Here is a 23,556-nt window from a genome sequence, read left to right as displayed (position 1 = left end):
CAGCCTGAGTGCACCTCACAGGTTTTCTTTTTTTAAACTAGAAAGGAAGTTTATGGAGATTCTCCCATACATTCCAATCTAGCATATACACTGATTTCTGCTGGGCATCATACAAACACTGAAAGGCTGCATCTGGCTGGAAATGGACACAGTGTTTTGGGGACAAGGGGCAGCCACACAAACATACCTGCCTAACCTCACACATTTGGCCTCAGACTCGGTTTTTTGTGGGATTTCTCAGGCCCCAGAAGCAGCTTCCAAAATCCTGTTAAAGGGATACAGTGTGGGGAGGGAACAGACACATGGAGTCCAGTTAGGAAGGTTGCAAAGACAAATCTTGAGACCCAGCGTTGTGCAATGATATTTCCATATGGAGACTATTTTATTTTCCTGATGGAAAAAAGTGCATTTCTTTCATGTCACTTTGTTGGGTCAGATAATATAGAGGAGCTTAAGGGGCCGGAGTGTGACCCGCCAAGATGAAAAATCAGTCTCTTATATTTGCCACTATTAGGTAGATGTCCTCAAAAGCACGATGAGCTAACTGTGTATGCAGAAGCAGTTGTTACTGCAGTGATCTCACAGCACCCTCTGCTGGGCTTTCCACAAAGAGATTTGGAGGCAAAGAACAGCACTAATGATTTCTGGTGAGTAGGAATGAGATGAGATAGTGAAACAATTGGAGAACAAAAGCAGTATTGTAGCACAGGAGAGAACCAAAGGGACATGCTCATAAATTCAGACTACCATGCTATGGAAGGCACTCCTTTATCACAGTGATGGGCATAGTCTGAATACTGGGGTAAACATGATAACAATTACAATTGTCTGTTATACATTTGCAAAATTAGCTAAAGTCTCCACAAGTTTGTTCATTTGCCCTGTGCAAGGGGATTCCTATTTTTAGAGATACTTTTTCCTTATACTTTAAAATACAGGGTACAAGGCATAATTATGCCAAGGATGAAAAATGTGTATTTCCCTTATAAGACGAACCCCTTCATTCACAATTGATGGGTTTGTGTGGCTATAATAAAGGCAGTTATCCAGTACCCACAACGCTGGCATTCTCTATGTTGTCTACGCAGTCTATAGAATGGTGCAATTAACAAATGCCTTCTTGTTTGGTTGACTTTGCAACAGGTAACCCTTTATTTTTATGAAAGTCTAAGGGGACTCAAGACATTCAATAAAACTGGAGTTTTGCAGGCTCCGCGGGGACACACAGTTGCCTGCAATTAGACAGAGACACATTTTGGATATGAGTATTTCTGTTTCATGACTGTGAGCCAAGAAGAGGGGCAGTGTGTAAACTGAGCTGGTCAGGAGCAGACCTGACAAAGCTGTGACACAAACTCACGATTCCTCCCTTGCTGCCCTCTTGCTCAAGGGAGCAAGTGACTTCACCCTTCTCTGTGGAGCAGCTTTTCCTTCCATGTGCCCCAATTGGCTACTCTGGGTAGAGGCTAGGGGAGCCAGGGTTCCTCATTCTCTTCCTACCCTTTGGCAGAGTAAAAACTATGTTGCTTTCTCAGATGTTCAGTGCAACATTTGGGACAGTGACTCCAGTAGGAGTCAGTGGTTCCCATTTCAGACAACAGCTCCAGTCCTGAAGTCCATCCCAGTGGCAGGATTATCCACAGCTTTGGCGTCGCTAAGTTACCAGAAGTTACTCAGTCAGTTTTCATCTCATCTCCAACCTCTTACAGACTTCTCACATAAACGCCCTGTGGCTCTGATTGGCCAAGTTTGAGGCTGCATTTCCCTGTGCATTTCGCTATGCTAGGTGGAAGGGACACCTCTATGAGCTCTGGCAGGGATAGGGTTAAAACAGCTCCCCAAATTGCCAGCCTCCTGTGTACTCAGCTAGCCAGCAGGTAGAATGGTTGGTGCTGCAAGCAAGGAATGTGTTAGGCCTAAATAAAGATATAGCAGGCAAAAGCAAGTATTCCAGCCTGACCAAAGTCAGGCTAATAAAGGTTTTTGGTTAATCCCTGAGTGGAAAAACACTGAGAAGCAGCATGTCTCACAAACTCTGAAAAAAAGTAAAATAAAAAAAAGGCTGCATTCCTGGCATAGTACCAAATGTGCTGTGTTAAAAGCAAATCCTTCAAAAAACTAATAAAAATCCTAGCTTCCCAGCCTCCTTGTTTTCACTCCCTGGTTTTGGTCTTTGTTTTTAACTCCCCTACATTTCTAACTTTAGGCATGCATGTATACTAAAGGTGTCTAGTTTTTAGCTGTTAAAAGAAGGGGATGGGTTGCTAAAGTAAATAATTTATAACGCAACAAAACTGTCTATATAGGCTTATACTAAAATGTAAAAAGCTGGCTGGTTCTCTCTGAAAACAAGCTGCTCTCTATTAATGCATGCACTTGTCAATAAAAAGCTTTTAATCAAACCTTGCTGGTGTTGCCTGTCTCTCTCACGGTCAAACAACAAACTTTGGCGTCTGGGTTAAAGTCCCCAACAAATGGCTGTGCTTTATTAGCAGCAAGCCAGCTAGTTCCTTGAGATATGAGATCTATAAACACACAGGCAAGGGCAGGCACTGCAAGAGAGAGGGGGCTACTGCAAAATTGGTCACATCTCTTTTGGGCAGAGTTGTAATCTTTGTACTGTGGACTTCCTTGGGAAGACCCACCCTTTGGCTCAATCATCAGCTGGTGTAAATCAGGGTAGCTTCATTCATAGAGTCTTGTCAATTTACACCAGCCAAGCATACAGCTCATAGGTGCCAACTTTTCCCAGCGCTGGTGAGTGCTTGTGCCCCACCGCCCCTGGCCCCGCCCTGACTCCACCCTTTCCCTGCCCCAACCCTCCCCCATTCTAACCCCTTCCCCAAAGTCCCTGCCCCAACTCCACCCCCAGTCTTTCCCTATTGGACCCCCCAAATCCCCGCTCCGGCCCCAACTCTTCCCCGAGCACACCGCGTTTCCCCTCCTCCTCCCTCCCTCCCAGCGCTTGCCACGTGAAACAGCTGTTTTGCGGTGCAAGTGCTGGGAGCTGGGGGGGGAAAGCAGGTACACGAAATGCTCAGGGGAGGAGGCAAAGCAGAGGCAGAGGTGAGCTGGAGTGGGGAGTGCACCCACCAATTTTTCCCCTTGGGTGCTCCAGCCCCAGAGCATCCACGGAGTCAGTGCCTATGATCTGGCCCTTTTTGTCTTTCCGCTATGTCTCTATGCAGCTTGTTGTTATGTTTGCTATGGTTTGCTGTTCTAAGCCTTCTCCATGGGCCAGACTTGTTTTTTCACAACCATCAACTGCTCTCTAACAGGAATATGTCCCAGTTAGCCTATCAGAATCCCATGTCCAGTCCCAGTCTCCATACTACCCATGTGACGATTGTGCTCCCAGTAAGTTTTCAGGCTCCAGCATATAGCTCAGTAAGCAGGACTTCACTGCTTGCTGTACTAAATAGAGGGCACATAAGAAGTTTAGAAGTTACAACACTTGTATATCGGGCCTATTCGACATACATTAAACCCATGATCAGCATCATCCTACTCTTCAGGCCTGTAGCGCTGCAGTGCCATCTGCTGAGTTTTTGAAATAATCTGAGTTACTAAAGCACAACCACCTTCACCAATTAAAGGTAATGGGTTCAGGTAGGCAAGGCCTTGAAAATCTTCATTGTTATATTTGAAAGACTCTGATTCAATAGATCAGCTGCAGATAGAATAGCTACCAATGTGCATAATGCAAATAAATGTCAATTCTCACTTTTTTGACAAGGCTAACAAAATGGCCTGCAGCACAAGACCAGGATTAGAATGTCTTGAGCCTATTAACAAGACAGTGGATAATCCTCATTAAGAAACGGCTTTAGGAAAGCCTGCATTCTGATTGGTTCAATAGCCACAGCCTAATATCCTGGCTAAACACCATCAGTCACAACCAGTTTGTTTATTGAAGTGTCAGATAAAAGCAGTGCCCCTTTAGCAGCAATTGGGCATTGAAGGTGCAGAGTTTGTGAAATGCTTAGACATCCTTGGCTAAAGAGATATAGCTATGCAGATTGCTATTATTTATTAATAGTGACTTTGTAACTTTCCTTGATTTCCAATCAGCAGAAAACACTGCCATGTATACAATGCATTTTTCAAAAAAAATCAAATATCTTTGGGTTTTTAAAAAACCAATCTAGATTACTAACCATGGTCTCTATTTGGTAAGCAGCTCCCTGCTGGCAAATCTCTGCATAGATGTCACCTGCACAGGATCAGGGCCCATGTTTGTGCTCATCATTACCTATCCGCTCCTCCCTTTTGTCTAGTTAAATGTACGTTATAGCCTCTAAAAAAGTCCTTCCCAGAAGTCTTGCTTCTCCCTTCTCCTCTCTCTGCTCTGTTATTTCCTTGTCTCTCCCCTGCTTTTCTCTCTCTTCCTGTTCTGTTCTCCTCTTTCTGCTCCTGGCTGTGGGGCATTTTGAAAGGCTGTTTTAAAAGGGGAAGTGACTGCTCTGCTGGGCTACCTGGCTCAGGGCCAAGCCTTCAGTGTGGAGGAAACTAGATTCAGGAGGGTTTTTTTCAGCTTGTTCTAATATGAACTTCTCAGTTTAAAGGAACTAGTAGTAAGTTTAAAAATCTGGTTGATTTTCGAAGCTGTCCAGGGGACACAGCTGACTGGATTTGAAGAAAGCCTCTATCTTGAGAGAGAGAATTCCTGAGCTATATCACAAGTGCACACAAACCACTTTGGATTATTACAGTGTTTTGGTGCTTGTGTTACTTTCTAGTCAATTTCCTTCTGAGCCTCCCAAACAGTTCCCTAATGATGCAAGCTTTGGGTTACATGCATAGTAGGAGGCATGTTTGTGTGTTTAAAAATGGTTTCCTCTAAAGTTTAACAAGTCTTTCATAGAATATCAGGGTTGAAAGGGACCTCATCTAGTCCAACTCCCTGCTCAAAGCAGGACTCATCCCCAGCTAATTTTTTTTGTCCCAGATCCCTAAATGGCCCCCTCAAGGATTGGGCTCACAACCCTGGGTTGAGCAGGCCAATGCTCAAACCACTGAGCTATCCCTCCCCGTCTTTGTCGACTGCCAATGGGATTTAGGCTGCTAAGTGCCTAAATTCCATTTGAAAATAATATTTAGAGGCCTAAATCAGCTAGAGGTTGCGACACTGAACACAGCAATGCTGAAATACTTTCAAAAACCTGTGCCCCAGTGCACATCCCATTACAGGAGTAAATTCCACAGCCTTTTCAGTATTGTACATGACTCTTTTCTGTGTCCCTCATTTTGGTCTCTGTTACACATTGCACCCTGCATTTGGGACTGGGCAAGTTGAGTGGTATGCCCCAAAGAGTTTACAAATTTAGCATCTGATGAGAGACAAGAAGTGGATACAACAAAGAGAAAGGGAGGACAAGATAAGAGTGAAATAATCACACTTACTAGTTTACTATCACAAGTATAGTCACAGCACACTCTGTGCTTAATCAAGTGTTTGGTAGTCGTTACAGCAGAAGCGGTAATTGAATCTAATGTTGTGTGAGCAGTACTATCACAAACTCTCAGATCATCCAGGACAATCTCTGGAGAGCTTTACAGACGACTGGAGAAAACATCATCCTGCCTTTCCCTCAAGCAGAATGCCGGAAGGAGATAGATTAATCTAACACTAATCAAAAGGTTTTTCTGGAACTTCCCCCTTCCTTCATTCTCCTTCCACTGGGAGGTTTGGGCACCATGTATACTATGCAATCTACTGGGTATAACGTGTCTCATACTTAAAAGTGGTCAATATTGTCATAAAACAGTTCAGTCTTGCCTGTGTGATGGGGGATGGGTGATCACACAGGTGATGTCGTGCTGGGAGTCTACTACAGGCCACCTAATCAGGCGGAAGAGGTGGATGAGGCTTTTTTCAAACAACTAACAAAATCATCCAAAGCCCAAGATTTGGTGGTGATGGGGGGCTTCAACTACCCAGATATATGTTGGGAAAATAACACCACGGGGCACAGACTATCCAATAAGTTCCTGGACTGCATTGCAGACAACTTTTTATTTCAGAAAGTTGAAAAAGCTACTAGGGGGGAAGCTGTTCTAGACTTGATTTTAACCAATAGGGAGGAACTTGTTGAGAATTTGAAAGTAGAAGGAAGCTTGGGTGAAAGTGATCATGAAATCATAGAATTTGCAATTCTAAGGAAAGGTAGAAGGGAGTACAGCAGAATAGAGACAATGGATTTCAGGAAGGCGGATTTTGGTAAGCTCAGAGAGCTGATAGGCAAGGTCTCATGGGAATTAAGACTGAGGGGAAAAACAGCTGAGGAAAGTTGGCAGTTTTTCAAAGGGACGCTATTAAGGGCCCAAAAGCAAGTTATTCCGATGGTTAGGAAAGATAGAAAATGTGGCAAAAGACCACCTTGGCTTACCCTTGAGATCTTGCGTGACCTACAAAATAAAAAGGCGTCATATAAAAAATGGAAACTAGGTCAGATCACGAAGGATGAATATAGGCAAATAACACAGGAATGCAGAGGCAAGATTAGACAAGCAAAGGCACAAAATGAACTCAAACTAGCTATGGGAATAAAGGGAAACAAGAAGACTTTTTATCAATACATTAGAAGCAAGAGGAAGACTAAGGACAGGATAGGCCCACTGCTCAATGAGGAGGGGGTAACAGTAACGGGAGACTTGGAAATGGCAGAGATGCTTAATGACTTCTTTGTTTCGGTCTTTACTGAGAAGTCTGAAGGAATGTCTAGTATAGTGAATGCTTACGGGAAGAGGGTAGGTTTAGAAGAGAAAATAAGGAAAGAGCAAGTAAAAAATCACTTAGAAAAGTTAGATGCCTGCAAGTCACCAGGGCCTGATGAAATGCATCCTAGAATACTCAAGGAGTTAATGGAAGAGGTATCTGAGCCTCTAGCTATTATCTTTGGGAAATCATGGGAGACGAGGGAGATTCCAGAAGACTGGAAGGGGGCAAATATAGTGCCTATCTATAAAAAGGGAAATAAAAACAACCCAGGAAACTACAGACCAGTTAGTTTAACTTCTGTGCCAGGGAAGATAATGGAGCAGGTAATCAAAGAAATCATCTACAAACACTTGGAAGGTGGTAAGGTGATAGGGAATAGCCAGCATGGATTTGTAAAGAACAAATCGTGTCAAACTAATCTGATAGCGTTCTTTGATAGGATAACGAGCCTTGTGGATAAGGGAGAAGCGGTGGATGTGATATACCTAGACTTTAGTAAGGCATTTGATACGGTCTCGCATGATATTCTTATAGATAAGCTAGGAAAGTACAATTTAGATGGGGCTACTATAAGGTGGCTGCATAACTGGCTGGATAACAGTACTCAGAGAGTAGTTGTTAATGGCTCCCAATCCTGCTGGAAAGGTATAACAAGTGGGGTTCCGCAGGGGTCTGTTTTGGGACCGGTTCTGTTCAATATCTTCATCAACGATTTAGATGTTGGCATAGAAAGTACGCTTATTAAGTTTGCGGACGATACCAAACTGGGAGGGATTGCAACTGCTTTGGAGGACAGGGTCAAAATTCAAAATGATCTGGACAAGTTGGAGAAATGGTCTGAGGTAAACAGGATGAAGTTCAATAAAGATAAATGCAAAGTGCTCCACTTAGGAAGGAACAATCAGTTTCACACATACAGAATGGGAAGAGACTGTCTAGGAAGGAGTATGGCAGAAAGAGATCTAGGGGTCATAGTGGACCACAAGCTTAATATGAGTCAACAGTGTGATACTGTTGCAAAAAAAGCAAACATGATTCTGGGATGCATTAACAGGTGTGTTGTAAACAAGACACGAGAAGTCATTCTTCCGCTTTACTCTGCGCTGGTTAGGCCTCAACTGGAGTATTGTGTCCAGTTCTGGGCACCGCATTTCAAGAAAGATGTGGAGAAATTGGAGAGGGTCCAGAGAAGAGCAACAAGAATGATTAAAGGTCTAGAGAACATGACCTATGAAGGAAGGCTGAAAGAATTGGGTTTGTTTAGTTTGGAAAAGAGAAGACTGAGAGGGGACATGATAGCAGTTTTCAGGTATCTAAAAGGGTGTCATCAGGAGGAGGGAGAAAACTTGTTCACCTTAGCCTCCAATGATAGAACAAGAAGCAATGGGCTTAAACTGCAGCAAGGGAGATTTAGGTTGGACATTAGGAAAAAGTTCCTAACTGTCAGGGTAGTTAAACACTGGAATAGATTACCTAGGGAAGTTGTGGAATCTTCATCGCTGGAGATATTTAAGAGTAGGTTAGATAAATGTCTATCAGGGATGGTCTAGACAGTATTTGGTCCTGCCATGAGGGCAGGGGACTGGACTCAATGACCTCTCGAGGTCCCTTCCAGTCCTAGAGTCTATAAGTGTGAGTGGAGCCAGTCTGTTCTTTTAAAACCATATAAATGAACAGCCTTCAGACCTGGTCTTTATTAAATAAACTGACTAAAACTGTGTGCAATAAGCCAAACACTGTACCAAGCCTCATGTTCCCCCCGCTACCCCCACACAAACGCTAGGAAGGGCTGGCCTTATTTATGTTTTTTTGATGTCACCAGGCTCTGTGGAGTTCCCTCCTCTAAAACCCAGAAGCATCGCTGGCACCATTTCCCGGTAGTTCACGGACTGGTAGGTGCTCTGGTAGTTTTGACTCTGCTCAAAGAAAGAGCACCAACCATAAAAGCTCTTGGTCAATAAGGCCTTGGCTGGACAGATGTAGTTACTTGGGTACAAGTTTCTTTTAAGTCACAGCATCGTTGTTTTTGTGCAAGTCTGTGTGGATGCTCTTCTTTTGTAGCAAGAGAATCTTATTTCAATTTTGGTTAAGCTGACTGGGTTTTTTTAATAAGCTACACCAAAATAAGACACCTTATTTCAAAATAAGGGCTTGTCTCTAGGGAAACTAGGGAAATCAAGAGTATTGATAAGAGTCAATATACAGTATGAGAGGGAACAAGGACAAAGAAAATGGTTTTCAAACTTTTTGGTGTCAGAGGTATTTCTTAATACACATTTTTCATTCTCGTTTCATATGAAATCTCCACTGTACCAGGAAATGTGCATCCTTTAGAGGCACAGTCAGGCCTGTTCCACTGCTATGGGTTATCAGCCCCTTGAGTTCAAAGCCAGGCATTCAGGGTTAGGAGGAGCACCTGACTGGACCTAAGCATGGGCCTTGGCAGGTATGGGAAAGCAGCATAAGATATAAAAGCTCCCTGCCTTCAATCTGAGGAGGGGAGAGCCAGCTATAGGGCTTCTGGAGAAGAGTGTAACTAAGGGTTAGGTAGGACTGGTACTAAGAGAGAGATGGCAAAAGGGTCAAGGCAGGAAGTAGCCTGTGGAAGCTAGAACAGATAGCTGCTCCTCTGTATGCAGAGTCTAGGGGCCTGTTCCTGGTCTAGAGGGAGGGACTGGGCTCTCCTATATCTCAGCTGGGAGTGATGGTGAGTGGCAGTCAGGTTAGGCAGAAACCACCTGTGAGTAAGTGAAAGGATTTAGAGCTGGTTTATCTGCATCAGTTTGATTATTATTTGTGTCATTGTAGTTCCTAGGAGCCCTAGGAACCATGAGCCCATTGTGCTAGGTGCTGTACAAACACAGAACAAAAGACAACCCTTGCCCCAAAGGGCTTGCTTGAATACACACCTCTTGTTCTTTCGTGCAACTCTTCATGTGAACACTTAAGGTGTGTCTCTATGGAGACTTAGGGCAGGTCTACACTACAAATTTATAGATTGTAGCATATCTAGTGGAGACCCTCTAGTCCAGTGGTTTTCAAACTTTTTTTCTGGCGATCCAGTTGAAGAAAATTGTTGATGCCCGCAACCCAACGGAGCTGGGGATGAGGGTTTGGGGTATGGGAGGGGCTCAGGGCTGGGGCAGAGGGTTGGTGGGGGTGAAGGCTGCAAGGTGGAGCTGGGAATGAAAGGTTCAGGGTGTGGGAGGGGGCTCTGGGCAGGGGGTTGGGGTGGGGGCTGAGGGTGCAGGCTCTGGGCTGGGGCTGGAGCTGAGGGGTTTGGGGTGCATGAGGAGCTCTGGCTTTGAAGGGGGGACTCAGGGGTGGGGCAGGGGACTGGGCCTTACCTTGGGCAGCTCCCGGTCAGCGGTGCAGTAGGGGTGCAGAGGCAGGCCTCCTGCCTATCTTGGTACTGCAGACTGCACTACACCCCAGAAGCAGGCAGCAGCATGTCCGGCTCCTAGGTGGAGGTGCGCATGTGGCTCCGCACGGCTCTCTGCCACAGGCACCGCCCCAGCTCCCATTGACCAGTTCCCGCCAATGGAAGTATGAAGTCGGTGCTCAGGGCAGCACCCGCAGCTCCGTGGCCCTCCCGTCTAAGAGCCGGACCTGCTGCTGGCCACTTCTGGGGCGCACGTGGTGTCAGAACAGGTAGGGACTAGCCTGCCTTAGCCAGGCAGCACCACCAATTGGACTTTTAACGGCCCGGTCAGCAGTGCTGACCAGAGTCACCACAACCCAGCGCCTGACATTCTGAAACCCAGTTCTGGGTCGCGACACACAGTCTGAAAACTACTGCTCTAAGCCAATGGGAGAGAGTTGTCCTGTCAGCTTAATGACTCCACCTGCCTGAGAGGTGCTAGCTATGTCAATGCGAGAAGCTCTCCTGTCAACATAGCACTATCTACAAAAGGGGGTTAAGGCTGGTATAACTACATTGTTCAGGGGTGTAGATTTTTCACAGCCCTGAGGCCTGGTTTACACTACAAGTTTATATCGAATTTAGCAGCATTAAACCGAATTAAGCCTGCACCTGTCCGCACAACGAAGCCCTTTATATCGATATAAAGGGCTCTTAATACCGATATCTGTACTCCACAATGAGGGGAGTAGCGCTGAAATCGGTATTGCCATTTCGGATTACGGTTAGTGTGGCCGCAATTAGAAGGTATTGGCCTCTGGGACTTATCCCACAGTGCACCATTGTGACCGCTCTGGACAGCAATCTGAATTTGGATGCACTGGCCAAGTAGACAGGAAAAGCCCCACAAACTTTTGAATTTCATTTCCTGTTTGCCCAGCATGGACAGCTGAGCAGCACAGGTGATCATGCAGTCTGAGAATCGAAAAAGAGCTCCAGCATGGACTGCATGGGAGGTACTGGATCTGATCTCCATAGAACTCCATTCCAAAAGACAAAATGAAAAAACATTTGAAAAAATCTCCAAGGCCATGAAGGAGAGAGGCCACACTAGGGACAGTACAGTGCCGTGTGAAAGTTAAGGAACTCAGACAAGCCTACCAGAAAACCAAAGAAGCAAACGGAAGGTCCGGGGCACAGACGCAAACATGCCACTTCTACGCTGAGCTGCATGCAATTCTAGGGGGGTCCGCCACCACTACCCTACCCCTGTCTGTGGATTCCGAGGTGGGGGTGGTAATCTCAGCCATGCCTGAGGATTCTGCAGATGGGGACGATGAGAAGGAGGAAGAGGAGGACGAGCTTGCAGAGACCACACAGCACTCTGTTCTCCCCAACAGCCAGGACCTTTTTCTCAGCCTGACAGAAGTACCCTCCCAGCCCTCCCAAGGTGGTATCCCAGACAGTGAAGCCATGGAAGCGACCTCTGGTGAGTGTACCTTTGTAAATATAAAATATGGTTTAAAAGCAAGCTTTTTTTAATGATTAATTTGCCCTGAGGACTTGGGATGCATTCGCGGCCAGTACAGCTACTGTTAACGTGTCTGGGGATGGAGCGAAAATCCTCCAGGGACATCTCCATGAAGCTCTCCTAGAGATACTCCAAAAGCCTTTGCAGAAGGTTTCTGGGCAGTGCAGCCTTATTCCGTCCTCCGTGGTAGGACACTTGACCATGCCATGTCAGTAGCAAGAAATCTGCTATCATTGCATGACAAAGCCTGGCAGCGTATGGTTCCGGTGTTTGCTGGCATTCAAGCAACATCCGTTCTTTATCTCGCTGTGTTATCCTCAGGAGAGTGATGTCGTTCATGGTAACCTGGTTGAAATACGGGAATGTAATTAAGGGGACAGAGGTGGCCATTCCTACTGGGCTGTTTGCCTGCGGCTGAAAAAAAATCCTTCCTTGCAGTTACTCAAGCGAGGGGAGGAGGGAGTGATTGGCACTGAGCTTTTTTGCGTTTGGCTATCAGGGATCTTCCCTGATACCAGCCACACGGTGCGGGGAAAGGTGGCCAGCAGGGATCTTCCATGATACCAGTCATGTGGTGGGGGGTGGGGTAAAGCAATCATCCCAGAGAATTGGATGCGGGGGGGGGGGTTGGTTTCTGGTGCTGCACGCTAACAGGAAAGCTGCAGCATTCAACGGGCTTTGCTTGGTATGTGAGAAAGGAGGGCACTGGATATATGAAGGCTGCAGAAGCTGAAAGACAATGGCTTACCATGGCCGCATGCAAGCTGAATTCTGATGCCCAGACCTGCATCTGTGATCTCTAACACCAAAGCCACAGGCACTCAATATTAAGATGCAAAATGCGACCTTGTAGTGAGATCACATGTGCTATGTAAGGTGAATAGTGTTGTTTACCACGAAAGAGTATAACCACTGTTCTGTAAAATGTATCTTTTTAAATACTTCTCTCCCTTTTTTCCCTCCCTCCTGCAGCTGCAAATTTTTCAAGCCTCCCTCCTCCGTCCCGAAGGCTATCTCAGATAAGGCGACGAAAAAAAAGGATGCGAGACAAAATGTTCTCAGAAATCATGGAATCGACCCACAATGAAAGAGCTCATCTGAATGAGTGGAAGGACGTTGTTTCAAAGTATAGGAAAGATGTCAGTGAGCGTGTGAAGACAGGAGGGATGAATGTCAGGAGAGGAGAGACGCTTGAGATGAGAGGTGGTGGCAGGAAGATCAGAGGAGGCATGATGCAACGCTGGGGCTTCTGTGTGATCAAACTGACATTCTCCGGTGTCTGGTGGAGCTTCAGGAATGACAGCAGGATCAAAGAGTGCCGCTGCAACCCCTGTATAACCACCCTCCCCCCTCCCCAAGTTCCATAGCCTCCTCACCCAGATGTGTAAGAACGCGTGGGGGGAGGCTCCGTGCATCTGCTACTCCACCCCAGTGGACAGCCCTACCAAAAGGCTGTCATTATTTTGAACTTTTTTAGTGGCCTTTTCCTTCCCTCCTATCCTCCTCCTAAACCCCACCCGGGCTACCTTGTCAGTCCTCTCCCTCTTTTTATAATCAATCAATAAAGAATACATGATTTTTAAACGATAGTGACTTTGGGTACGTCTACACTACAGGATAAATTTGAATTAGCTTAAACCGATTTTATAAAACAGATATTATAAAGTCGATTGTGCACGTCCACACTAGGCACATTAATTCGGCGGTGTGTGTTCATGGTCCGAGGCTAGTATCGATTTCCGGAGCGTTGCACTGTGGGTAGCTATCCCGTAGCTATCCCATAGTTCCCGCAGTCTTCCCTGACCCTTGGAATTCTGGGTTGAGACCCCAGTGCCTGATGGGGCAAAAATCATTGTCGCGAGTGGTTCTGGGTACAGCCTCACCCCTCCCTTCCTGAAAGCAGCAGACAGCCATTTCGTGCCTTTTTTCCTGGGTGAACTGAGCAAACGCCATATCACAGCAAGCATGGACCCTGCTCAGCTCAATAGCACAATCGTGGACGTTGTAAACACCTCGCACATTCTCGTGCTGTCTATGGTGAACCATGAACTGCAAACGCAGGAGAGGAGGAGGCAGCTACGGCAGCGCAGCGACGAGAGTGATGAGGACATGGACGCTGAATTCTCCCTAACCGCGGGCCCCTGCGCTTTGGAGCTCCTGCTGGTAATGGGGAAGTTTCTACCCATTGAACGCCAATTTTGGGCCTGGGAAACAAGCACAGACTGGTGGGACCGCATAGTTTTGCAGATGTGGGACGATTCGCAGTGGCTGCAAAACTTTCGCATGCGTAAGAGCACTTTCATGGAACTTTGTGACTTGCTTTCCCCTGCCCTGAAACGCCATAATATCAAGATGAGAGCAGCCCTCACAGGAGAAGTGAGTGGCAATAGCCCTCTGGAAGCTTATCAAGCAGATAATCCCAGTCTTTTTTCTAGTCAGACATCTCTCTTCGTGTTTGCTTCTCTATCCTCTGTCTTCTCCAAGACCACTAATAATGTTGAGTAAACACTTCGGACACAGAGTGACAACAAGCTATATGTGCAAAAGAGAGAGAAAGATTTTTTCCAGAAAAAAGACTAGTAATGTCTAGACAGGCATTGAGAAAGTGAGAAAAACTAGCCTATATTCAAGCAAACATAATGAATACCATAGGCTTTAATAGCCTATAAATCATATATGCACATAGTTTGAAATAACTTGCTCACGAACTACTCAGAATATTTTGATATATATGTATATCTTAGAATCATAGAATCATAGATTAGGGTTGGAGGAGACCTCAGGAGCGTGAGTAGTCAGGACCTCATAGAAGAAATGGTTGTAGGGGACAACCTTAGTTCGAGTGATCATGAGCTAATTCAGTTCAAACTAGATGGAAGGATAAATAAAAATAGATCTGGGACTAGGGTTTTTGATTTAGAGTTGGACCTTGCAAAGGGAATTAAAACCAATAGTAAAAGGTTCCCTAGCCATATAAATAAGAAGAAAACAAAGAAAGAAGAAGTGGGACCACTAAACCCTGAGGATGGAGTGGAGGTTAAGGATAATCTAGGCATGGCCCAATATCTAAACAAATACTTTGCCTCAGTCTTTAATGAGGCTAATGAGGAGCTTAGGGATAATGGTAGGATGACAAATGGGAATGAGGATATGGAGGTAGATATTACCACATCCAAGGCAGAAGCCAAACTTGAACAGCTTAATGGGATGAAATCGGAGGGCCCAGATAATCTTCATCCAAGAATATTAACGGAACTGGCACATGAAACTGCAAGCCCGTTAACAAGAATTTTTAATGAATCAGTAAACTCAGGGGTTGTACCGTACGCCTCGAGAATTGCTAACATAGTTCCTATCTTTAAGAAAGGGAAAAAGAGTGATCCGAGTAACTATAGGCCTGTTAGTTTGACATCTGTAGTATGTAAGGTCTTGGAAAAAATTTTGAAGGAAAAAGTAGTTAAGGATATTGAGGTCAATGGTAATTGGGACAAAATACAACATGGTTTTACAAAAGGTAGATCATACCAAACCAACCTGATCTCCTTTGAGAAGGCAACAGATTTTTTAGCCAAGGAAACACAGTGGATCTAATTTACCTCGATTTCAGTAAGGCATTTGATACGGTTCCACATGGGGAATTATTAGTTAAATTGGAAAAGATGAAAATTGAAAGGTGGAAAAGGAACTGGTTAAAGGGAAGACTACAACGGGTCGTACTGAAAGGTGATCTGTCAGGCTGGAAGGAGGTTACTAGTGGAGTTCCTCAGGGATCAGTTTTGGGACCAGTCTTATTTAATCTTTTTATTACTGACCTTGGCACAAAAAGCGGGAATGTGCTAATAAAGTCTGCAGATGACACAAAGCTGGGAGGTATTGCTAACACAGAGAAGGACCGGGATATCCTACAGGAAGATCTGGATGACCTTGTAAACTGGAGTAATAGTAATAGGATGAAATTTAACAGTGAAAAGTGCAAGGTCATGCATTTAGGGATTAATAACAAGAATTTTAGTTATAAATTGGGGACACATCAGCTGGAAGTAACGGAGGAGGAGAAGGACCTCGGAGTATTGGTTGATCACAGGATGACTATGAGCCGCCAATGTGATATAGCCGTTAAAAAAGCTAATGCAGTTTTAGGATGCATCAGGCAAGGTATTTCCAGCAAAGATAAGGAGGTGTTAGTACCGTTATACAAGGCACTGGTGAGACCTCATCTGGAATACTGTGTTCAGTTCTGGTCTCCCATGTTTAAGAAGGATGAATTCAAACTGGAACAGGTACAGAGAAGGGCTGCTGGGATGATCCGAGGAATGGAAAACCTGCCTTATGAGAGGAGACTCAAAGAACTTGGCTTGTTTAGCCTAAGCAAAAGAAGATTGAGGGGGGATATGATTGCTCTTTATAAATATATCATAGGGATAAATATTAGGGAGGGAGAGCAATTATTTAAGCTTAGTACCAATGTGGACACAAGAACAAATGGACATAAACTGGACACTAGGAAGTTTAGACTTGAAATTAGACGAAGGTTTCTAACCATTAGAGGAGTGAAGTTCTGGAACAGTCTTCCAAGGGGAGTAGTGGGGGCAAAAGACATATTTGGCTTCGAAACTAAGCTTGATAAGTTTATGGAGGGGGTGGTATGATGGGATAGCCTAATTTTGCCAATTAATTTGGCAATTGATCTTGGATTATCAGCAGGTAAGTATACCCAGTGGTCTGTGATGGGATGTTAGATGGGATGGGATCTGAGTTACTACAGAGAATTCTTTCCTGGGTGCTGGCTGGTTGTAGACGTCCGCTGTTGGGGGTTGCCCCTCTCTGGGGCGGCTGGGAGCCAGGCCGTCTCACTACGACCCTCTGACCCTCTGACAGGGGCTGAGCGACCACTTCAGTCTATTAGGCCCCTGTCCTCGGTCAGGGCGGGGTTGCAAACACTAATGCAGGGCTCAGACCCTCAAGCAGGGGCTGAGCAGTCATTTCAGTCTGTTAAGCTCAGGCCCTCAGTCAGGGCAGGGCTGCAAATAACATGTCGGGGCTCAGACCCTCAGGCAGGGGCTGAGCAAACAGTTCAGTATATTAAGCCCGGGCTCCTAGGCCTGAGCGTCGGGGCGAGGAGGACACAGCCACCCATGAGTGAGGTGGCGGGGGGGTGCAGGCCCGTCCAGTCCTCTGCGTCCCAGCCCCGGGGCCCTAACAGCGGCAGGCAAACTGCTGCTGTGTCAGTGGGGATTCTGGCCGCAACACATTGACATTGGCTCTGGTTCTGCTGCAGCCAGACTAGGGTTGGCTGCTCCCGGGCTACTTCCAAACTCCCCCTCGGGGCCTACCTGGATCCTGGGGTCGTCCTCTGCAGGGTCTAGGTGCATGGGTTCGTCACGGCCGGGGCTGGGTGGTAGCTCCGGCAACTCCTCCGGGTAGAAGTCGTGGGGGAGCTCTGGTGGCTCTTCTGGGTAGAAGTTGCAGGGGAGCTCTGGTGGCTCTTCTGGGTAGAAGTTGCGGGGGAGCTCTGGCGGCTCTTCCGGGTAGCAGGTGCGGGGGAGCTCCGGCAGCTCCTCTGGGTAGCAGGTGCGGAGGAACTCCTGCAGCTCTTCCAGGTAGTGGGTGCGGGGGAGCTCCGGCAGCTCCTCCAGGTCGTGGGCGCGGGGGAGCTCCAGCCACTCTGGGCGGCTACCCTGGGCCACGGGAGTTGCCCAGTCCTGATCTCCCTGAGGGGAGCAAGGACTGAGGAGAAACGCATGGTACTCAGTGAGAAGGCCGATTGAGATTAACAAAGGAGAGGAAACAGGGTGGGGAATGGGAGTATTTCCCACACCAATGGCAGTAATAACTTCTGAGGAAAAGGGTGCTGAAGGGAAATCTTGCACTCTAGGAGTGGAACGCGAAGCTCTAGTATCTATTAAGCAAGAGATAGGCACTTTGTTTATAATACAAGAACTGAAGGGCCAGTTTGATCGACTGGCTGACAATTAAAAAAAAAGCTTGGTTCGAAACTCCCTCAGGATGAGGAAAACGCTTAGGAGGTCGTGAGGGACAGTTTCTTATGAGATGGCCTTCCTGCTCACAGTAGGCGCAGCAGTTTTACGAGGGCATTTATCCTTCCAGTGTCCTACTTGCCCACACGAAAAGCAGGCACTGGGTTTAGGTGGGAGGCTTACCAGTGGCTTCACCCTTTGCAGGGGCTTCACCTTTTTTGTCCCCGGTACCTGTTTCTGTTTGGGCAACCTTTTACTAGTGTCCTGCATGGTTTGAATGTGCAGAGCCATAAGCTTGGACTCCGTCTTGTCCTTTTCCCTTTCCAGTTGCCTATAAAAGTGTTGTGCCGCAGCTAAAATACCCTCTAAATTTTTGCCGTTCCGATTAACGACTGCAATTATGGGAGGGAGAGAGGTATCTTGACCTTTCCCTTTATCAATGGCTACCGGTGGGGGCCACTGTTTATATTTCATAAATAAGTTATTTAAATTATCTGGTGGGGATAAAGGCGGCAGCCTAGAGGCCGCCACTCCCCAAAGAGGGGCTCCCGGACCAGCTGCAGACACGGACTAGCTTTTTCTGAGTTTTCTGGGAATGTACTAGTTTTTTCTGCGTGAACGTTTAACTTTTCTTGGGAGTCCTTAAGACCCCTTATTTGGAATTCATGGTGCCGTTTTACTGTCTCATTATGCCAATTAAGATATGCATTGAACTGCCCCTGTGGTACGGCCTTGGCAAGAAGTGCACCTTGCGGATGCACAATCCTGTCAAGGTCGAAACTTCCTTCTAGGGGAAATTGCAATTTTGGATCATTTTTGGTACACCAATTCCATTTCTTTAAGTATTTACACGTCGACGGACTATAATGTACATACATATATGCAGCAGGCATGCCTTTAGGCGGAACTGGGATGCCTTTGGATCCGTCAGTCCCCATTCTTACTTCAGCCCGCTTTCACTCAAGCCACACACACAAGGGAATGCTTACTTGGATTGCCATGGTTCTAACACCAATGGCCTCTTTCCTGCCCCTGGTAAGGGCAAAAGGGTAGGTTTCTGTGGGCCAGAACCACAGCTGGAGACCTACAAGGGAAAAGAGGTGAAGGGGGGCGGGCCTCCTCAGGGACTTTTACCCTAATGGAAAGCCCGTGGTCCCCACACGACTTTCGTCAGCCCAGAACACCAGCCTACAAGCCAATGGTGCCTCTGTAGCTATCGGGTCGGCGGTGCGGTTTCCCGGGGCTCCCCTCCTCTCTGAGAAGGGAAGGGAGCTTATGGCTCTGGGGGGCAAAGAAAGGGACCCCGCAGTCCTTAAAGACAGTACTCAGGGAACGGTCACAGGGTCATAGGTCATGGAAGGGGAAGTGAAAAAGGATGGGGAAACATGCACGCACCTCAGCTGGATAGCCACTTACCAAGGCCTCCCAGCTGGGAAGCTTCACAGTCTCTCCGAGCTCAGCTGCGGGGCTTGCTTTCGAGACACTCCCGGTCACGAGCTTTCGCTTCGCAGGAGGCTCGGGGCGTCTTCCCACAGCTGTCACTCACACTGGCCGCTTGGCCCTCACACACACAGGCATGTTCTTGACATAGCTTTCAAGGCAGGAAACCTCAAAACACGGGTCCCCACCAATCCTGGTAGGAAGGGGACCCCCAATCAACTCCCAGGGCGTATTAGCCCAAGAGTGGATCAGGACTCTCCGGACCAAAAAGAGCATGGTCCGTAGGCTGCCAGCGACCTTGTCAGATACCTTAAGACTTTAAGAACCTTGGAAAGACCTTTAAGAACCTTGACAGATACCTTAAGACTTTAAGAACCTTAGAAAGACCTTAAGAACCTCAGAGAAAGGGCGTCAGGCCTGTCTGAAATTTAAAAGTTCGAATCCAGCTTGTGACTTACCCCCAGCTGGAGCCTACGGGCCGGTCTCTCTCCAGACCCCAATAGAGATTTCAAAAGGTCTCTTACCTCTTAGGTGGGCCCGGGGTGTGGGAGGAAGCCGTCTGCGGTCCTTCGGTCCAGGGGGGTCATCCGTGGAATCCGTAGTCACGGCACCAAATTGTTTTACTTGTCCATTCCCTATAGTATACTCCAGGTAGGTCGTTTCTTGCCAGCCAATATGGCACTTCTTTGGGTTGGCGGTTAACCCGGCTGCCCGCAGGGACCTCAGGACTGCTGCTACCCGTGCTAGGTAGTTCTCCCATTGGCGACTACAAATAACCACATCCTCAAGGTAGGTGGCTCAGATCAAGGGTGGTAATGTAAAGGGCCTCTCCCAACCGGCCGAGCAGCTCATCTACCCGGGGCATCGGATAGGCGTCGAACTTTGAGATGTCATTGACACGTCTGAAATCGATGCAGAACCGTCAGGTGCCATCGGGCTTCGGTACCATCACTACCGGGCTGCGCCATTCGCTTTGTGACAGTTCGATGACTCCCAAGTCCAGCATGGCCCGTACTTCCTCCTCAAAGACCTGTCGCATGTGATATGGCAGGGGCCTGGTCGTGCCTCGGATCACCATCCCAGGCTCTGTCTGAATTCTATGATGGATGAGGGTGATGTATCCCGGTTGGGTTGTGAAGGTGTGGGGGAAAGCTTGTAGGAGACACTGGGTCTGTTTGAGTTGTTCCACAGTCAGGGTCTCTCCAAGCTGGGGCCCTCCAGGGTCCTCCAAACATGTTACCTGGGGACCCAGCTCGGGTTCTGGCGGGTATGGGTTAATTAACAGTCCCTCTCGCTCCCGCCAAGGTTTGAGAAGGTTCACATGGTAGCGTTGCCTCTTCTTGCGTCGGTTGGGCTGGTAGATCTCGTATGTGACGGGCCCGATCTTTCGGATCACCTCATAATGCCCTTGCCACCGGGCCATGATCTTTGATTCACTGGAGGGGAGGACGAGCAAAACCCGATCTCCAGGTTGGAAGTCATGAGTCCGTGCCTCGCGGTTGTAGGTCTGGGCCTGAGCCTCCTGGGTGGCCTTCAAATTCTCATGCGCCAGGGCCCCAGCCTTCGTAAGGCGCTCTTGGAGCTAGAGTACGTATTTTAAGAGGCCCTGGGCTGGGGACGGGGCTTGCTCCCATGTCTCCCTCATTAGGTCCAATAGGCTCTGTGGGCGTCGACCGTACAGTAGTTCAAACAGAGAAAATTTTGTAGATGACTGAGGAACCTCCCGAACCGCCAGGAGCAGAGGTGGAAGCAACTGGTCCCATCGGCGGAGATCTTCTTGGGGGAACTTGCGTAGCCTGTTCTTAAGGGTCCGGTTAAATCGTTCGACCAACCCATCGGTCTGGGGATGGTAGACCAACATACATAGTTGCTTGATTCCCAGGAGCTCACACACCTGCTGCAACAGCTGAGAAGTAAAGTTGGTGCCCTGGACTGTGAGGATCTCCCGGGGCAAGCCTACGCGGGCGAAGATCTTCACAAGCTCATGCTGGGGCCCGGGGCTGCGATGCTGCGATGCTGCGGGCCATGATGTTTTGGAGGACTATTGCCTCAGGGAACTGGGTAGCATAATCCACCATGACCAATATATACTGAAACCCAGCAACGCTTTTGGGGAGAGGCCCTACCAGGTCCACGGCCACACGCTCAAAGGGGGTTTCGATCAAGGGCATGGAGACCAGGGGCGCCTTGGGGATCTCTGCAGGAGCAGCCAACTGGCAGTCTGGGCAGGACTTACAGTAGTTCCTCACCTCCTGGTGTATACCGGCCAGAAGAAGCGCGTCAATATCCGGGACAGGGTCTTCTCGTGGCCCAGGTGTCCGGCTGCCGGGATGTCGTGGGCTAGTTTCATGATGGCCCGCCGATGACATTGAGGCACGAGGAGTTGGGTCTGGGATTCTCCCGTGCAGGGGTCCCTCTCAACCCGATAAAGGCCCTCCTGCCACAGTTCAAAGTGTGGCCACTGGGCCACCCGGTGTGGATCGATGACGGTGCCCTCGACAGTGGCCAATTGCTTGTACGCCTGCTTGAGTGTGAGATCGGCCCGTTGATCGTGGCAAAAGTCAGTGTGAAGCGAGGGCTCCCCAACAGCTTCCGGGGGAGAGTCCTCCGATTCTCCCGTCGGTTTGGTGGGGTTGGGTGCTTCCTCTTCCTCTGCCCCAGTCTCAGGGGGGGTCTCCTTCCAAGGCTGGTGTGACCCTCGGGCGTTCCCTGGTGTTGCAGCGGAGGACTTCTGGGAACTCTGGCTAGTCCCGCCCCAGGATCACTGGGTATGCAAAGCGCGGGGCTAAACCTACCACCATCGGTTGGGTGACCCCACCTACAGTTAGCTGGGCTTGAGTACTGGGGTACAGCCGTATGTCCCCGTGGATATACTGCAGTTGGATCATCCCCAGGCGGGTGTTGGCCTGGGGGCCTAAGTTTTGGCGGATCAGCGTCTAGCCACAGCCTGAATCAATGAGGGCCACCGTTGGGTAACCCTCCATGACCACTGGCACTGTGATCTTGGCGGCTTGTGGACGTCGGGCATGGGCTTCCCCTGAGCAGACCTGGCCAAAGTGGCACTCCATCGCTGTGCAGTCCCGTTGTAAATGGCCATACTCCCTGCAGGAAAAACAGGGCCCAAGGTCTGTCCGTCCCAGACATGGACGTGTTCCTGCGACTCCCCGGGGAGGGTTCCGGTTGATCCTCCGAGCAACTGGAGAAGGTGCTGGAGCTTGTTGCCCTGGGGCCTCCGCTGGCCAGGTTCGGGGCTCCAAACTCCGGGAGGAAACTTGGGAGTCAGTCCGGGCGGGCGCCCTCCTCTTCTCTGGGTTAGGGTGCCTCACTCCGGGTGGAGCTGCTCGTACAGTCGGACCCACCAGCGCCTCAGTGGCTAGAAAGTCCTCCATCAGGGTAATGGTGGCGGCTAGCGTCGCCGGGTGATGGCGGAGGACCCAAGCCCTTCCTCCCGGCGGGAGTATGTGGGTGAATTGTTCCAGCACGATTTGTTCGGTAAGCTCCTCCAGAGTTCGTCTTTCGGGCTGCAGCCACCGCTTGCATGCTTCCCTTAGCTCCTGAGCCACCATTCGGGGCCGGGCCCCTGTGGGGTAGGCCAGGCTCCGAAACTGCTGGCGAAAGGTTTCTGGACTCACGTCCAAGGCATCTAAAATTGCGGCCTTTTCCTGACTGTAGTCCCGAGCCATCTCCGTGGACAGGCCCCGATAGACCGTCTGAGCAGTTCCAGTCAGGTACGGCACCAGGAGGGTAGCCCATTGGTCCAGGGCCCAATCAGCAACGACCAACACCCGTTCAAACGTGATGAGAAAAGCTTCTGGGTTGTCGCTGGGGCTCATTTTCGTTAGCCAGATACGCGGGGCGTTGCCGGGTGGTCCCGGGGGCCCCACCAGCTGGGACTCGACAGGACGGGGCAGCAAGGTCACCAACTGCTGCAGGCATTGTTGCTGGTGGTCTCGGTTCTGGCATCCCAGTTCCAGGATCAGCTGCTGCTGCTGCATCCCGAGCTGCTGGACCAGTTGCAGCTGCTGTTGGTTCTCTGCCAAGAATTTCATCAGCTTGTCCATGTCCATGGCTACCGCAGGCAAGTCTCTTCAGATCCCTTCTCACAAGGATCAGGGTTCGGGACGGAGTCCCTACTTCTGGTACCACGTGTAGACGTCCACTGTTGGGGGTTGCCCCTCTCTGGGGCAGCTGGGAGCCAGGCCGTCTCACTACCTGGGGCAACAACGACAGCTCAGGGCTCCGACCCTCCGACAGGGGCTGAGTGACCAGTTCAGTCTATTAGGCCCCGGCCTCGGTCAGGGCGGGGCTGCAAACAAGAAGTCAGGGCTCAGACCCTCAGGCAAGGGCTGAGCAAACGGTTCAGTATATTAAGCCCAGGCTCCTGGGCTCTGGCGGCTCCTCCAGGTAGCAGGTGAGGGGACGCTCCGGCAGCTCCTCCAAGTAACGGGTGTGGGGAAGCTCCGGCCACTCTGGGCGGCTACCCTGGGCCGCGGGAGTTTCCCAGTCCCGAGCTCCCTGAGGGACG

General features: G+C 48.7%; 1 protein-coding gene across 1 annotated transcript in view; it reads right to left on the bottom strand.

The window, feature by feature from the left end:
- Positions 1-23,342, bottom strand: part of LOC115653686 — a 63,691-nt gene extending 40,349 nt beyond the window's left edge. Inside the window, exons 1-2 of the mRNA XM_030567238.1 lie at positions 19,556-23,342; positions 16,947-17,340 (exon numbers count right to left, since the gene is read on the bottom strand). Coding sequence (XP_030423098.1) covers positions 21,968-23,098 — 1,131 coding nt within the window. The 5' untranslated portion in view covers positions 23,099-23,342 and the 3' untranslated portion in view covers positions 16,947-17,340; positions 19,556-21,967. The remainder of the gene's footprint in view (positions 1-16,946; positions 17,341-19,555) is intronic.
- Between the last annotated feature and the right edge of the window lie 214 nt (positions 23,343-23,556).

This window comes from Gopherus evgoodei, chromosome 6 (assembly GCF_007399415.2).
Source record: "Gopherus evgoodei ecotype Sinaloan lineage chromosome 6, rGopEvg1_v1.p, whole genome shotgun sequence".
Taxonomy (NCBI): Eukaryota; Metazoa; Chordata; order Testudines; family Testudinidae; genus Gopherus; species Gopherus evgoodei.
This window is presented reverse-complemented; position numbering and strand designations above follow the sequence as displayed.